At 40.8% G+C, this 16,670-nt stretch overlaps 1 protein-coding gene across 1 annotated transcript; it reads right to left on the bottom strand.

The window, feature by feature from the left end:
* Nucleotides 1-2,806: 2,806 nt before the first annotated feature.
* Nucleotides 2,807-16,184, bottom strand: LOC115015087 (uncharacterized). Its single transcript, XM_029442246.1, has 10 exons — nucleotides 15,857-16,184; nucleotides 15,100-15,232; nucleotides 13,819-14,953; nucleotides 13,477-13,610; nucleotides 13,193-13,347; nucleotides 12,842-12,996; nucleotides 12,459-12,544; nucleotides 12,261-12,332; nucleotides 7,990-8,828; nucleotides 2,807-4,846 (listed from the first exon to the last, which is right to left on the bottom strand). The coding sequence occupies exons 1-10, from the start codon at nucleotides 15,995-15,997 to the stop codon at nucleotides 3,740-3,742; spliced, it is 3,957 nt and encodes a 1,318-aa protein (XP_029298106.1). The 5' UTR covers nucleotides 15,998-16,184; the 3' UTR covers nucleotides 2,807-3,739.
* Nucleotides 16,185-16,670: the final 486 nt, after the last annotated feature.

Raw genomic sequence — 16,670 nt, 5'->3', positions numbered from 1 at the left:
CCATGATGATGTTTCTGCCTCAGAAACTGTGTCAGCAGGTGATTTCTGTTCATTTCCTTCTGTGGAGTACGGGTCTCATTTCACCAGCACACCAGTGTGGCTCTATTCTGCAGAGGTTGGTGTTGGAACTGTGCAGTCTGCATTGAGTTGAACAAGGCTGGTGTTGGTGATGAGGTGACAGGCCTGCAAGCAATCAGACTGAGTCAGTCAGCAAACATCAGAAGCCTCATGTTCCTTTTGGCTGATATTTCTAAAGCTTACCCTTGCAGCAACAAAACGTTGGTGCAAGGGCATGCTTTGTCATTTATCACACATTAGCAGTTTGGGTGAGTGTGATGAGATACAGGCCAGAGAGCGCTGAACACTTCCTTAAAACAGGGATTAAGTAAACAACAACAATGATTGTATTCTGTGTTTCCTGCTTGTCTTAACATAGAATAAGACTCTTTGTATACATATGTCCTAATTGAACTGACAGATATTTAGGAATACATCATAATGACTGTTCACTGTTTTACGTATTCAGTTATTTACCAGTGTGTGCATTACACAATATAAGGTGCCTCTGTGACTTGAACTTCCTTTGCCCAGCAGATGGCGTGCCCAGTAGACACAACCCTCAGAAGAGCAGACTGTCAGTGTTTAAACAGAAGTAAAGGGAGAGGGCAGTAGAGTACTGTGCTACAGCTGCTGGGAAATAATATGAAGTGTTGCACCTCAGGGAACTAAACAGAATAAAGTGATAGAATAACTCATCTGGACACATAAAATTATATCCACCATTACACATAACCAAAGCAGTGCTTTTATTGTCTGAGTCTGTGCTGTTACTGTTTCCCATGAAACTGGCTTCAGCACTGAAGAAACAACAGTATTACTTATTTATTACAAAACATTTTTGCAGTCTGTGTTTTGCTGCAACCTTGAGTTGTATATTGTTGGGGTGTTTTTATATAGGAATACGCCACAATCTACTTGTTTTTATTTATTTAACTAGAAGGTCATTGGAGGGATATCTAAACAGCCCCACATCTCTAATGAGTAAGGTAAGCTACATACGTTTACACTACACAATGAATTAGACATTAAGACCATTGGGGTTAGGGTTATGAGCTTGTTGTTTTTGTTGTTGTTTTGTTTTTGTTTTTCCTGAAGTGAGTGAGCAGACCAATCATCTTACAGCAGCACCTTTACCAAAAAGCAGAACTTCTTTGCAATAAAATGTGTCCAAAAAATATAAATGTTTTATATAAAGTGACAGTGACAGCTGTTAGTAATAATGGTTGGATTAGTCTGTAAAAAGGATGTATCATTTTGTAAATCTTCCTATTATTTTGGCAATTGCTAATTCCACTTCTAATGTGCAATTTAATGGCTATGTGAAAATTATTATTTTATTCGGATATCATGGTTTAAATTAAGGTACACATTTTCTATAATTTTATTAATGGCAATGTAAATGTTACCAGTTCAACAGTGTTGTATTAGGATACTTTATTGCATAATAGAGGGAGAGTGTCAAGGATAGGATCCAAAGAAAATATTAATAACACTGACAAGGGCCTTGCTTTTTAAAAAAGAGAAGAGAAGAAACTAAATGTTCAGCCCCTCTCCCCACCCACGTCATGTTTGTACAGTCCCTCGGATAAACTGCATTGAGATCACCATTCTTTTACTGTATAGTCAAGTGTGTCAGAGGTGATCATGCTGCTATTAATTTCACTTGCAAAGCTACAACATACAAAAGCCACCATTGATCAAAGTCATGGCAGTTTTATACAAACTACTTCATGTCATCTAATGTTAACAAATCACAGACCTTTATTACGTGATTCAGTCTAACCAAAAACCTTTACTCACAATGCTCTGATGCAACTACATTTTGAAACGTTGGCCTGACACTAAAAGGATTTCATTTCAAAGTGTTGGATATCCATCAATACTCATAACTCACATCTGTTCATATGTCAACATTTCATAAACACATATAACCATATTCTCAAAAGATGATCACTTTATTACAATGTCTTAAAATAACTTTGAGTAACCGTTGTGTTTTATTCCCATTTTTAAAAAGAATTACAATCCCAGACTATTCTGGTTTGCTTACTGATTTAGGAGCCGAACATTACGACTGACACTCCTGCTGTTTTGTCTGGGAGATCTGAAACATTGTTTCTGGCACCACAACACATTAAAGTACAGAAAAGTATGCCCAGACTACACTCAATCATATCCCAATACATCAATAGACAACAGCTGAAAAAGTTCAGTTATTGTTCTCTTTTTTTTTAATACAAGTTAAGTAAAAATTATATTTGTTTTTCTCTTGTCACATAAAGCATTGACGGAAAATGATGAACGTATTTGTCCTAAGGTGAGAGACTGTTCCTCGTCGTGAACATGCTCTGTCATTCGTTTCAAGGTTTCCATACCAGGGCTGCCTGCGTGCTGTGGAAGTTGTGCATGTGTGGGATATGCAAAGAGCAAAGGCTTTACTCATGACATGTTTATTCCCGCTCAAGAAATGTTTCTGTGTGCATACTGATGACTCAAACTACACCTGGTAGATTCTAATTTCAGAGGTTCAAAAATAAAACTGATTCAGATGCAGAGCTGCTATTATACTCGGTGTCGGAGCTACTGTGCATAGAGACTTTAAATATTAAGAATATTATTGTTTCTCCTCCTGAGTTGATCTTGATTTATGGATTTGTTTCAGGAATATGAAACAACAGTTGCATCATGTGTTCCAGATTCCCCTTTTTCCTGATAAAGAGATTAGAAACGCACCACTTACTTTGCAAATTTAAGACAGATTTATTTAAAGCAGTTTTACAAATACGGTTGTCACCAAGTGCTTTACAGAAAACAAAACAGAGATATAAACAAGGATCAACAAAACAATGTGCTTGTAATTATGTACTTGCTGGCTGTCACAATAAAGGAGGCAACACAAATGCGGGAACTCCTGAGACCAGTGTAATTTCTTCTGAGGCGCGTCCTGGAATTAGGTAGAATTAGAGTATTGCCAATGTCCAATGTGTTGTCAGGTATTGCACAACTTTTCCCTTCAAGTCTAAGAAAGTGAACTATGCTTGATGGTGACCTCAAAACAGATAAAGGAAGTTAAATGTAACTATTTGACCCATTTGACTTTTTCAAATGAGGTCAGGCCAGGGATGAACAAGCCTCTGCCCTGGATTCTGTTCCCACAGTTTGGGCAACTTCCTACACACAGGTGCGTTCACATTCATGTAAAACCTGAGCCGACTGTTTTTTCTGTTGATTTATCTCTCAGGGACAATAGCAATAGTGAACAGTGGAGAGATTCATATCAAATGTTAATATTTATTTTTAAAACCCAATGCTTCACAACATTGACTGAAAAAGTGGTGTTGTTACGAAGGGTGTACCATATACCATTAATGCTACAATCTAATGTGAAATCCAATTCAGTTTTTCAAAACAAAAGCCAGCTATGGGACACTTCTCAGAGGAGCAGAACTTCCTTGAAAAAGTTCACTAGAAATGTGATAATTGACCCATATCAGTCTTTACACATTACTGTACAACTCTGTGTGCCCTGCAGTATGAATGTCACTCACGTCTAAGTTGGAATGAATCAAACCTGTGCCATCTTAAAGAGGGGAGTCAGTTCGGCATGTGTGAATGTTTCCTAACAACATACGATCCCCTCACAGCAATTTAAGACACCCTCGGAGAAACATAAACCTCCTCATATCTGCAGATCGTCTATTCTAGTCTTGTTGTTGCTGTGTTTGGCACTGCGGCCGGGCCTGGCCTGCGTAGGTGACCCAGGGGCCGATCCTGCTCCCTTCTTCGCTTTCAGGTCACATTCCTCTGGGTTGCTGCTGCTTCTTTCCACCTCCAAGTTGTCTTTATTCTGTTTGTATGCCGCCTTACTGTGGTAGGGGTGGAAGGACGAGTCTGTGCCCTCGGACAGAGGGGAGAGGTTGTAGCTGGGTACGGGCGGGTAGGGTGGCTGCACTTGGTGGAAGTAGTCGTCGTAACTGGGCGCATACGCCACCGCTGCCTCGCTGGGCTCCTTGGGGAGATTCTCAGAGTATTGAAGGCCTCTCCTGAAGATGATGCCCTGGCGACACTTGGTGAAGCCCAGGTGGTAGATCTCTATGAGGTTGAGCAGCAGAGACACGCTGGCTACTCCCAGCATGAAGATAATGAAGATGGTTTTCTCCGTGGGACGGGATATGTAGCAGTTTACCACATTGGGGCAGGGCCATATGTTACATTTGTACATGGGCTTCAGCTTAAAGCCGTACAAGAGGTATTGAGCCACAATGAAACCCACCTCAAACAGGGTTTTAAAGACCACATTAAAGACATATGTGCGCAAGAGCTCCCCCTGCAGGCGCACATGGCCCCTCTCGTCCCTCACCAGAGGCTTCTTGTGCTTACCATCCGCAATAAGGGCCTGCTTGTCTGAATGATGTGCAAGTTCCCTGTGCTTGTCCTTGTCTTGCTGCTTCTCCTCCATCCGCACCAGGTGGAGGATATGCCCCAGGTAGATCAACGTAGGCGTGGACACAAAGATGATCTGCAGCACCCAAAAGCGGACGTGGGAGATGGGGAAAGTGATGTCATAGCACACGTTCTCGCAACCGGGCTGCTTGGTGTCGCAGATGAAGCCCGACTGCTCGTCCCCCCACACCTTCTCTGTGGCAGCACTCAGGATCAGGATGCGAAAGATGAACAGGACGGTGAGCCACACCTTCCCCACCACAGTGGAGTGCTCCTGGGCTTTTTCAAGTAGCTTTCCCAGCAGGTTCCAGTCCCCCATGGCTGTGTGAGCTCGGATCTGGGACTGGAGGTACAAAAACAGTTAAAGATTGTTTCTCAATTTGGTTTGTGACTCATGTAATAATACTAATGCAGTGGTTTAAGTGAGCTTCAGTGTTCCTGAAGACTACACACTCTCTAAACCAAGTTCAGCAGAGCTCAGACCAAATGAGTCTCAAGGGAGCCAAGCTGCTAACTAAATGTACAACTGGTGGACTGGTGCTGCTGAGCAGGTAGTGGCCTTTTCCACATGGACCCAGACAGAATTATATTTACTTTAGGAGGGTATATATTTGGTAAGTGCAGACAGGGGGGAGGCAGCTTCCAGTCATGATTCTGCTCCTCCCGGCCTTCACGGCTCGAGCCCCAGCAACATGATCCACACACGAGGTGAAATCAAACACCGGGCAGATGTGGTGGAGGTGAGATTTGGAACAGTTGAGTAATATCGGTACAGTAACATTATGTTATAAATATATTCTACTTCTGATGGATGTACTGTACAGTTGAAGAATAGCACATTCAGTGTGAGGGAGAAGGAATTCTGATAACTGCTAAAAATGTGGCAGGTGAAATTATGTTTAGGGAGCCGCCATTAAAAAATAACGATTCAGTATTAAACTGTCAGACTATGTGATCCCTCATGACCAAAGATAATATGATGAGCAACATCAGAAAAACATTAAGTGTGGACAACTCCTAACATTCTGTTCCCACAAAAGACTGCCTGTACACAAGAAAACTGCCTTTGCTAAAACATGTACGGCAAGTAAGTCTAAACTTTAACTCCTGAACGCACTTCAAACTACAAAACTTCACAAGTAATCACAGAGAAGTCACATTTACTGGAAAAACCCACCTTGTCAGCCTATGCATCCCCTGCGGTGAAGTCCTACACGTCTTCGAGGGTCCATGAGGCCGCCTCCTTCACTGACAGGCGTCAATGAAAAGCTGATCTTCGGGCCCCCAGCAATGCCCTTGAATGGACAGGAAAAGTGGACTTCTGCTGGACACCACCTCTGTTCCACACCGACAATCCCACCGACTCAGTCTTCTGCTTTCAAATACAGCTAAGGCAGGAACCAGGACCCAGGCCTCGGGGTCTTCCACTGACCACAACACACACGTAACTGGCTGGACACACTCTCAACCATGTCCGGCCTGCCCTCCCTCAAACACCCTTCCCCTCCCCTCCGTGGTTAAATTTGGCACAGGGTACACTCTCTAATGTAAACTATTAAAGCCCCTCTACTCGCTTGGTACAGTGAGTGACAGGGCAGCTGGCCAATGATGGTGTCTGCTAAGTCTGTCTGGCCACAAGTGGATCTATATATAGCACAAGGGTCTCTCCTATCATGGGGGGCATGATTTGGAGATGAGTTGCCATTTGCATCCTCAAGTTACAAATCACAGTGACAGAAAGGAAAAAGTTCTGTTTTAACATATCAGTAATGAGATGAGACCTAGTTCTCAGGATTCAAACAGGAAATTTGAAAGAAACTCAAATGTTGTATAAATAACTTCAAACGTCAAATGATCAGGTAGTTTATTTCTTTATATTACATAATGTACACATATAGTTTCAACCCATATTACATATTAACAGGATTGCTTACCTGGGTGTAAATTCATATGTACATTTAGGCATAAATGTCAACATCAGGGTGATTATGTGTATAACTTTGTAATAGAGCAAATGTATAAACAGATACCAGCGTATGGGACATTACGTTTTCAGGACCAGAGGTGAATAATATTATAAGGGGAATATTAAGGAAAGCAAGTGTGACTCTCTGTTAGAAAAGTAGGTCAAATACATGTTTTCATTCAGAAACAAAAAGAATAAAAAACTTGTCAAACAGAAGCTACGATGTTGTAAGTAGGCAGCAGTATTTACAACTGAATACACAGATATACAAAGATATATATGTACAGTACTGGGACTTTACAAGGTTTATTGAAATACACTTTTGCTCTGTGCACCATTCTGACTACTCTGTCGAGATAATATATATCATTGATAGGTCTGGAGTTAAGATGTGTTTGTGGAAAAATGGTTTTCAAATAGTTTTCTTTCACTTGTGGAACGATAATATCCGACGACTGTTACAATCTTTCCAGAGTAGTTTGCTAAGTTATATAATAGAAACAGTTGTCTGCACAAAGTTTAGTCAAAGTCAAATAACTGTCTAATAAAATCTAAGCTGTTGGCTTAAAGAGCTGTTACTGAAATGTACTCACATAAATGCCTTTTTCCTCCATTACCTAGCTTTGACTCAGACTAGAATTAAATATGCTACATATTAACATGTTTGATGTAAATATAAAGTTTACTTTCTATCCAGCATTTTAATCTCTACAGTAAATTTTGCGCCTTTAAAGGACCATACCGGTGTTTGGGCACCTTTTAACCAAATTATCTGAAATCATACTTTTGAATCACAACTAAGCATAATCCAGAAAATGTTATCGGGCCTTCCAGACAGATGCCAGTTTCCTTTTTTTGTGTCAAAGCCGCATTATTGTTGCGCGAGAAAGCATCGGAAATGTGGCGGAATGTGAAAGATCTGCTGGTCGGTGCATTCAGGTGCTGTTGAGACAATGACATCCAAGAATGGAAACAGATGTCAGAAACCTTTTTGTCATCTTTTTCAAATTAATGTTTGCTTGATAGGCATGATCTTCATACATCATGGCGTGTAAATACAACTGTGTGGCAGCAATTGATGGTTTCTAACCAAACAACTTTGACAAACATTGACAAGAACCGTTTCTTTAGCTCAAGATACTTTGTGCCTTGCCAAGTTGCTTCTCATAATGTAAGCAAATGAAAACCATTAAAATGAGCTTTGGCAAATTGTTGACACCAATGTCAACTACACCCGATTTGCAGTAAGTGGGCTAAAACATTAAAAAACACCAGTATGATCCTTTAACCTTCAATACTGGCTCCAAATAGTTTAGACGAGTTCCAACAGCAACTACCAGTGTCAGTAAAACCAATAACAAAGAAACTGATTAATCAATAAGCAACTGAAGGAAACATAAATAAATGCTCTAAATGTATATGCAGTCACCAAAATATACATAATCTGTGCCATTAAAGCAGAGCAACATGCTCCATGGACTTATTACTGTGGGTTAATGAACCGGTGAGGCAGATTCTCAGAAAGCAGAACACCTTTCACCCTTCTCAGTTGGGCTCTTTTTGGTCACAGTTAACTTAGACTTGAGAGAATGGTCTGCTATCAGCTGATTGATTTCATTTTGCCTATAAGAAGACAATCTTTGACTTATCCATGGTACTTTGGACTCTTCCTCAGAGCCTTGTAAGCACCGTTTACAGGCCCTGCCTATGAGGTATACCACCTCAGCCAGGTTAAGCAGCACACACACGCCAGACACTGCCAGCATGAACACAGTGAATATGGTCTTTTCTGTCGGTCTGGAGACAAAACAGTCCACTGTGTTGGGGCATGGGTACGAGTCACACTTTACCAACCGCAACATCCTAAAGCCAGGATAGATCGAGTAGAAGATGTAGAGAAAAGCCACCTCGAAGACGATCCTGAAGATGATACTGATCATGTATGTCCACCACAGAGCTCCGATGATCTGAAACTTCTGGCTCTTGATGCGTTCCAGCTCCTTGGGGCTGCTGCGGCCCGTCTTCTTCAAGATCTTCTTGTCGATGTGGCGTCGGTGGGCCACATGCATGGCCACGAGCAGGGCGGGGGTGGAGACGAGGATGAGCTGGAGCGCCCACAGGCGGATGTGCGAGATGGGGAAGAACTGGTCGTAGCAGACGCTGTTGCAGCCAGGCTGCTGGGTGTTGCATGTGAAGCCGGACTTCTCATCTCCCCAAACGCTCTCAGCAGCGACCACCAGGACCAGGATACGGAAGATGAAGATGACGGAGAGCCAAACGCGTCCGATGCCGGTAGAGTGCCTATTTACGCCGCTGATCACGGCATAAAAGGACCCCCAGTTCATTTTCGACTCCAGGTCTGCAGAAAAATAAAGGTTACATTTTCAGTCAAGGTTACATGGATGTAAACCAAGTTATATCTGTGGCTTGAGGTTAACTGTTATAACCATATTATTAATGTAAAACAATGTAAAAACAAACATGTACCATTTAGCCCTTCGAATTGAACAAAAGTCACATTTATAGCAACGGATTATCAGTTTAAATGACTTAGTTATTGTTTTCGTCCACAACTTAGTAATTAAGTTAAAGTCTAACTGTTGTAACTGTAGTTTCTTTAGAGGTTTACCAGGCTCAGCCAGCGGTGCAAGCGGCGTAAGCAGCGCCGGGTCCAAAGATGACCATCTTGAGGTGTGGCCTGAGCATCAAGCTGGCAGAGTGAGGAACAACAGAAAAGAATTGCCAAGTAGCAAGTTGGCCGTATAAAAGCAGGGGTGATGGCCGAACACCGTGCGCCGTCACAAGACGCAACAGGACGAAGCCAATTGCGAAACATTCGCGGAGCCACGTGATTTGCTCACCCTGTATTAATACTGTACTCCCAAACTGACCTACAGCCCAGTTGCAGACAGACTGACAGCCTGCCAGCACATTTCTCCAAGGAACCAGCAAGACATCCATCTCATTATGAGATTTTTTTTAAGACAGCTGAGAGACCTCTATTGTTTGTAAGAAAGGCAACACAGTTCACCAGATTTACCTAGTACAAACTTGAAATGATCACACTATCACACAGATGATTCATTCAAATAATATTTCTATAAATGGTAATGAGCAATCAAACATGGCAAGTATTTGTCGAGACGAAGCAATGGGGCACGTCAACCATCACTCACATTAAATCTGACTTCATTGCACACTGAATGTTAGTATGAAACAGAATGAAATGATCAAACATTTTACCTTCAGCTGTGGTGGTACACAAAAATGTGCACAAAGAAGAAATGAATTAAAATATTGTGTTTTTTAGAAAGCCGGAAGGCTGGATTGAGAACACCATGCGTTTGGAAAATGCTAATCATTCCTCCGCCACTAGCCAGTGCCCTGCACCGTAGCAGTCATATGCTCTTATATAAACTATTTACATACAATGGCAGCCTTTATTGTGCTGCAACAAGACTCTTTAGAATTTGGATCAAACGCCTCGACTTCCGCCTACCCCGGGCAAAAGAAGGAATCTGTGTGGACACAAGAGCCGGCCACATTATTTATTGTGCTCGTCAGGGCAGAGAAGTGAAGGAAGCTTTTGACCTGAGTGAGGCACTGTCACTAACAGGTTTGCAGATTCATCCAGAGAATTAGTTGTTTAACTAATGCAACACAGTAACGTACGAGAACATGACAGCCAGTCATAAGGAAAAGATGTTTTAGATGGTCCTTTAAGTTATTCATTTTATAACCACGTCCCAAATACACGTTTATTCCACAACTTTGAAGTTGGAGTTGCCTTAATGCTTGTATTGTCTGTTTTCTTCTGTTTCCATTTTCTTTATGGGTTTATTGTGTTGTTTGTTTGTTGTTTTTCATTGTGAAGCACATTTTAAATGTGATTGGACAAATGTAAATGCTGTAAAACTGTACATTAAGAAAATATATTGTAATTATGAACATTAAAATTAAATGAACCAATTATCTTAGCTTAAACTACTTTGACCAATATTTACTTTGAATAAAGTTTGCTTCCATTGTTTGGTTTTTATATCCATTACTTGAGACATGTGTAATCAGGCTGTATGCAAATTGAGACAAAGATCCACTCATTTGGGTTAAAGCTAACTTCATCTGGTATAAAACACAAGTGTGCATGAATGAGCTACATAAAGCATGTGAACAAATGATATGGGTTTATAATTCCTTTTATCATTAGTAACTGAGATTGCACATTTTGTTCTGGTCGAACTCCCCCCATAACAATAGAAACCATCATTTACAGTAGCAACAAACTGAATGCAAGTGAAAACACAATGTGGTTATTTGTCATGTACTATCAGATGACCTACAGCCGTTCACTGTGCCATGAGCATTTCTGCGTCACTTATGACAAATGAAGTGGGAGGCTTTGGGTGGCCTGGTAATTCTTTCAATGAACTAAACCTCATTTATATTCCCTCTATAGAAGCTACAGTACTCTCTAATATAGAGACAGAGAGCATACAGTTGTAGAGTTGCAGTTTTATTATGAAAGCACAAATATATACACTGGACAATCAAAATAATAGATCTGCCATTGTACAAGAACTCAATATTAACCAAGGCAACATGGCTCTAATAATAATAATAATTATTATTATGAAAGCAACTGGATATATAAAAACCTATTGTACGTGGCACACAGACAAATCAAGTATCAGTACATCTAACTGCACCGTCTAGTGGTCGGAATAACAAAGACTTGCGACACACTGCTCGTTTTTAAGGAAAAGTACAAAGTACAAAGGGGGGAATCTTATAAATAAAACAGGTACCACAATTAGGTATTCATACATCTTACACGCATAAAAAAATATTTGTTTCACTTTTTTTGATCAGTGCTTCAAAAGACTTTTTGTTACTCTAAACAGAAATGCTAACAAAAAAACAAGACATTTCTTGAGCTCCAATAATGTTCTAAAGAATGTTAGCTTTACACGCACGACACTGAGGGTGCTCTAATCATGGAGTCTGTCTGAAACCATTTCTCCGCAACGGTTAACAAGCGATTCTGCTCCTCTGCTCTTTGTGTCTCTGTGGCTCGTGTAAAAATAGATCAGACAGATGCCCATCATAAATGTACAAATCACAATGAACTGACTTGTTTCATACTCTAATAAATACCTCATGGCTCCGAGCTTTCCCTTTTCCAAGAATGTGAATGCGTGACTCTCTGGTCTGTTTAGACACAACTGACAAATATGTGGAATGAGCATGTTATTTAAAAAAAAACAAAACTATAACAAACATCAGTGATACTAGGCTCCGCAGCGCCTGGCCCGGTGCGTGCGTGTCCAGCTGTCTCGCTGTCAGAGCAAATTAAAGAGTAGGCGAGAGAGCAGTATTGTAAAAGCTACAATTCAGAATTGATACATGACTTTATGAACTGCAATGCAAGACACAAACACAAGAAAGCTGATACATGCTACTTAATGTCCAGTCAATGCCTCAGTTTTAATTCAAAATAGTCATTTATATTACCTTTTTAAATGTATATATATCCTTGATTTATTTAGTACTGCAAAGTACCAATCACAAAGTTTGTCAATGTATAACCTGAAAGTCCACACAGATGGTCGACTCTAGATGATTTATTGATAATTTAAGAATGATAAAAATGTCTCAGTGCTTACATACGTGTGCTGCATGGCAGGTCTGCCATTTCTACTTTACATTTGACAATGGTTGGCTGTCAGACAAGCCACACAAAGTGACACAAACACAACTACACACATTTCCTGCTTTCTAAATTACTTCTTACTTTGAGTATAGCAGGAGATGAGGTACTTCTCCCACTCAGAGTCTTGTTTCCTCTTTTTAACTTGAACTGGGCCTAAAAAGCAAAACACAAGATCTTTAGTGCATATGAGCACAGCTCCGGTCATACACAGGCTGCACTGCCACCTACTGTAGATGCACAATTTGGGGTAAACAATTTCCAAACTAGAACTCGACTTACTTATTTTCATGAGACCAACATTCTTCAGTTTGTTATGTTTTGCATGCCCGTTCTGGGCCAGCCTCAAAGACAGTGATGCACCCCTCCTGAAATGAAGATAATGATACCATTGTACTGTTCAGATATTGGGCAGTTACCGGCCTTGAAATCGTACTGTGTATACATAACATAAGAGCAGCATATACTCAGTCACTGTGCTACTTCTTGATACAACAAAACACATTATTGGAACAATGATAGCAGGTAAAACAAAACAAAAGGGCACACTTGTTGGCAGAACTAACATCAGATAAGTCAATAAATCTTAGTGACTTAATCAGCTTTTCAACTTGTATATTTAAATGTACAATTCACAATGAACTGACTGTTTCAGACTAGAGTACCTCATAGCTCCGAGATTTCCCTTTTCCAAGAACAGCTCGACTGTAACTTTGGGCCCCTGTGGGTAAAGTCTGGCATAGAGCGTTCTGCTGAGCACCATGTATCTGAACCAGCCCACTGCCTCCTCAGACCAATCACTCCCATTCACAGGCGTCACCTAGGGGGGAGGAAACAAACAACAAATACCATGAACTGAGATAATTAATTCCCTTCATCACTGCCCAATAGATAAGGCTGTGACTAATCATGTGGACAAACGCCTATACTGTAACTGAGTCTACACTCTAACAGCAGAACACAGTATGTTAACCATTTCCATGTATGCAAAACCTTAGAGCAATAGGTCCACTCACTTTTGCGAGTGAGACCTGTACAGCCTGAAGTGGTAGGACGGCCATTTCTGTGTTCAGCTCCTTGATGTTCGAAAGTGACAGGCAGGCTGTGTCGCCGTGGTCCAGCCGCTTCACCTCCACCTTGATGGATGTGTCACTCCCAGCACCATCAGTGGCTTCATTAAATTACATCCAAAAGACAGAAAGCATGGCAAGGTTAAGCAAAATTGCCAAAGGGCAACTGGCGAGCAAAGTTACACTGCTACCACCTAGAGGTGTGCATTTGCAAAACCATGGTGACCCACCTCTACTTACTCCACATATCTTCGTCACCCGAGTCCTGCACCATTGTTCTTGCTTAGGGAACCAACCCATTACTTGGGTTCCAATGTCTGGAATGCAGTTCTGCGCGGCATATGATCTACTGGCTTTCCAGCTGCTGCAAATGAGAAAAAATAATGACAACCAGAAGCATGTGGATTATTAAAAAAGAAGGAGAAAAAAAATATCTACAAAAGAAAGCAATAATGAATAAAAAAGGATAAGTGGCTCTATAAGTTCTGTTAAGCTGATCAAGGAATCAGTGAGGGTGTAGAAAAGCTGAGAAAAAGCAGACAAGAGATTAGAATCCATGCTGAATGATTTACTCTGTGACAAGGGCTTGCAGCTTCATGATGGAGTCTGCGTGTTGTACATAGAAGTTGCCCGGGCTGATGATATGAGACACCACAACCTCAGTCTCTTCAAACCTCCGGATCTGGAACTCAGGAATGGTGATGCAGTTGATCACTGGCGATTTTGCACCAGCAAATTGGCTAACAAGTTCAGGCTCTGTGCACCTGGGAGTTTGGATTTCCCGCTGGACGTTTAGACCGTTGTTCTCCACCTGAGCTGATACATTTGGGAAGTAATTACTTTCCAAAGGGATAACTTTAAAGTCTCCCTGTCCCACCTCTGTATAGATGTCTGCAATATCCCACAATTCAGTCTTTGTTGCAATCACACAAGTGTAGGTCAGCGAGCCAGTTGATTCCACTCTTTTTACTCTGAAGACTGGGGCTTGGTTTTCAATGTCTGCACATAACGTTTTAGGCGCATTTGCATTAATCAAATCATCTGTCACAACATGTCTGAATTGGTAGCTTTGTGTTTTGATGGCAGGCCACTGTGGCGAACTTGATGTGCACATACCATTACTCCACTCCTTGACATTGACCTCGAGTGCACCCATGCTTTTAGCTTTTTCTCTGAGGAAGTGAAGCAGCTGAAAGGATGTTTGTTTTTGGTGTTGCACCTGGACATCATCCTCACGTCCCCAGCTCATTAGTGGTGTTATTTTCATTGGATTCGGGTTACTGGTCTCTGGGAGTATAGGGATGTGAGGCAGTAGTAGTGGTGGCCTCTCTGGGTTGATCTTGGGTCTGTTAATGATCGCAGGTGGAAGAATTACAGGATCTGACGGCCGTTTCTCCTCTAAAACAACAGCATGTTCTTTTCCTTTAGCCTCTAAGTGAGACGATGAGCTTGTAATTGCAACAGCGCATATAAAGTCATCCTGCTGGACTGCTGCAGGCTGGGAGATGAGGAAATGTTTCAACTGCTGGAGGGACAGCGTGGCTCCAAGCACCTGCACTGCTTTGGCTATGGAGCTTGCCATGAGCGAGTTCTGCAACATGGACCCAAACTTGAGAACATCGGTCGACAGGGTCCCTTTGTCCCTGAGTGGCTGAAGTTGGTTTGTACTCACTCCATTTTTGACAGCTTGCTGTCCACAAACTTGTTCTGTAAAGGGTGAGGAAAGCAGAAAGAGAGATTGTTTTTGAAGAATAGTTTTACTAAAACAATCATTTCCTATATCAAGAAATGTGGTACATTGTCTGAAATGTCACATTAAGCAGCGAAAATTGTATGATTGATTCTTGACTTACCAACTGTGAGGTCTTTTAATGAAGCAGAGAGCTTGTCAATGGCTTGACATTTTGTGTCCAAAGCCTTTGCGAGATCACTGAAGACACTAGTGGGAAAAGATAGATTCAAGAAACCTTGAACCTCTTCATAGGCCTGAGGGAAAAGTGAAACCAGCACACAAAAATCAAATCATTTGATTTGATTTGAAAAACACTTACATTTGAGAAACATTCAAAGTTACCAGGTTAAATATTTGCACACAGAAAACCTGGCCTCACTACATTTCGCAATAGCTTTAAACTTGCTCAGGGATCCACGCAGTGTTAAAAGCAGAATTTATTTTCTGTTTAATTAAAAATACAAGTAACAATTAATGCTGTGTTTTTTTAGTTCATAGTCAGAAAATGTAACAATTTTGCAAAAATGTATATATTGACAATGTATTAGTAATATTGGACTTGAAATTGTGATGACTCACTAACGTTATTTTTACGTTACACGATAAATTATTTAAGTTAGTTGTAGAAAGTATTAATCAACAGTGAACATGTGCATTGGTTGTAGCTCTGGCAACAATTACATGTCATTTAACACTACTTTGTTTCATTAAAACTCAGTAATTTCCGCCAACTAATGCAAAGTTAATTTAGCGAACTTTAGTCAAATTATAATGCATCCGTTTGGGGCAACTTCAGCGACGTTTGACCACGTGGGCTGTGAGCTAGCTAAATTAGCTAAATTAACTTACATATGTTGATAAAATGTTGTTAACTTTACCTTGTTGGTGAGGTTGAGAAGTTCTTGTTCAAGTGTATTTCGGGCGTTTTCCAGCATAAAGAGTTTGATAGTTAATTGCACTTTCTGGGTGATTATGGAGGGCTGCGGGGGGCGGCGGACAACCTGCTGCTGAACAGTCATGGTCGGCTGGGACGGACTGGAGCTCGGCGGTCTGAACTAACTAGCTAGCCAAAAGTAACTTTAGCTACGTTACAAATATCAATGAAGTTGATATATATTACCAGATTTGACTGCACTCTTTGTTCACAGCGGTTTCCTCAACTTGTCCTCAGTCATTTCTAATCCCAGGCGCTGTTGTGTCACCACCGATAGTGAGGAGCCACATCCCGCCATGTTGAAAACGCTGTTTAGTGATCGCAGCTTAAGTTTCAAATTGGAAGGAAAGTCAAAATTCATGAATGTAAGTGGGTTTCCTGATATTTCTTTAATTTATCTGAAAACAAACAACCTTACCCCATTCTACAGGTACATCTCAATAAATTAGAATATCGTGGAAAAGTTAGTTTATTTCACTAATTCAATTCAAAAAGGTGAAACTTATATATTATATGGATTCATTACACACAAAGTTAAATATTTCAAGCCTTTATTTGTTTTAAGCTTGATGATTACAGTTTACAGCTAATGAAAACCCAAAAATCAGTATCTCAGAAAATTAGAATATTACATAACACCAATAAAAAAAAGGATTTTTAATACAGAAATGTTGGCCTTCTGAAAAGTATGTTCATGTGTCTGCACTCAGTACTTGGTTGGGCCTCCTTTTGCATTAATTACTGCATCAATGCGGCGT

Source organism: Cottoperca gobio, chromosome 10, assembly GCF_900634415.1.
Source record: "Cottoperca gobio chromosome 10, fCotGob3.1, whole genome shotgun sequence".
NCBI lineage: Eukaryota > Metazoa > Chordata > Actinopteri > Perciformes > Bovichtidae > Cottoperca > Cottoperca gobio.
The sequence above is the reverse complement of the archived record's forward strand: the minus strand, read 5'-3'. Positions and strand labels throughout refer to the sequence as shown.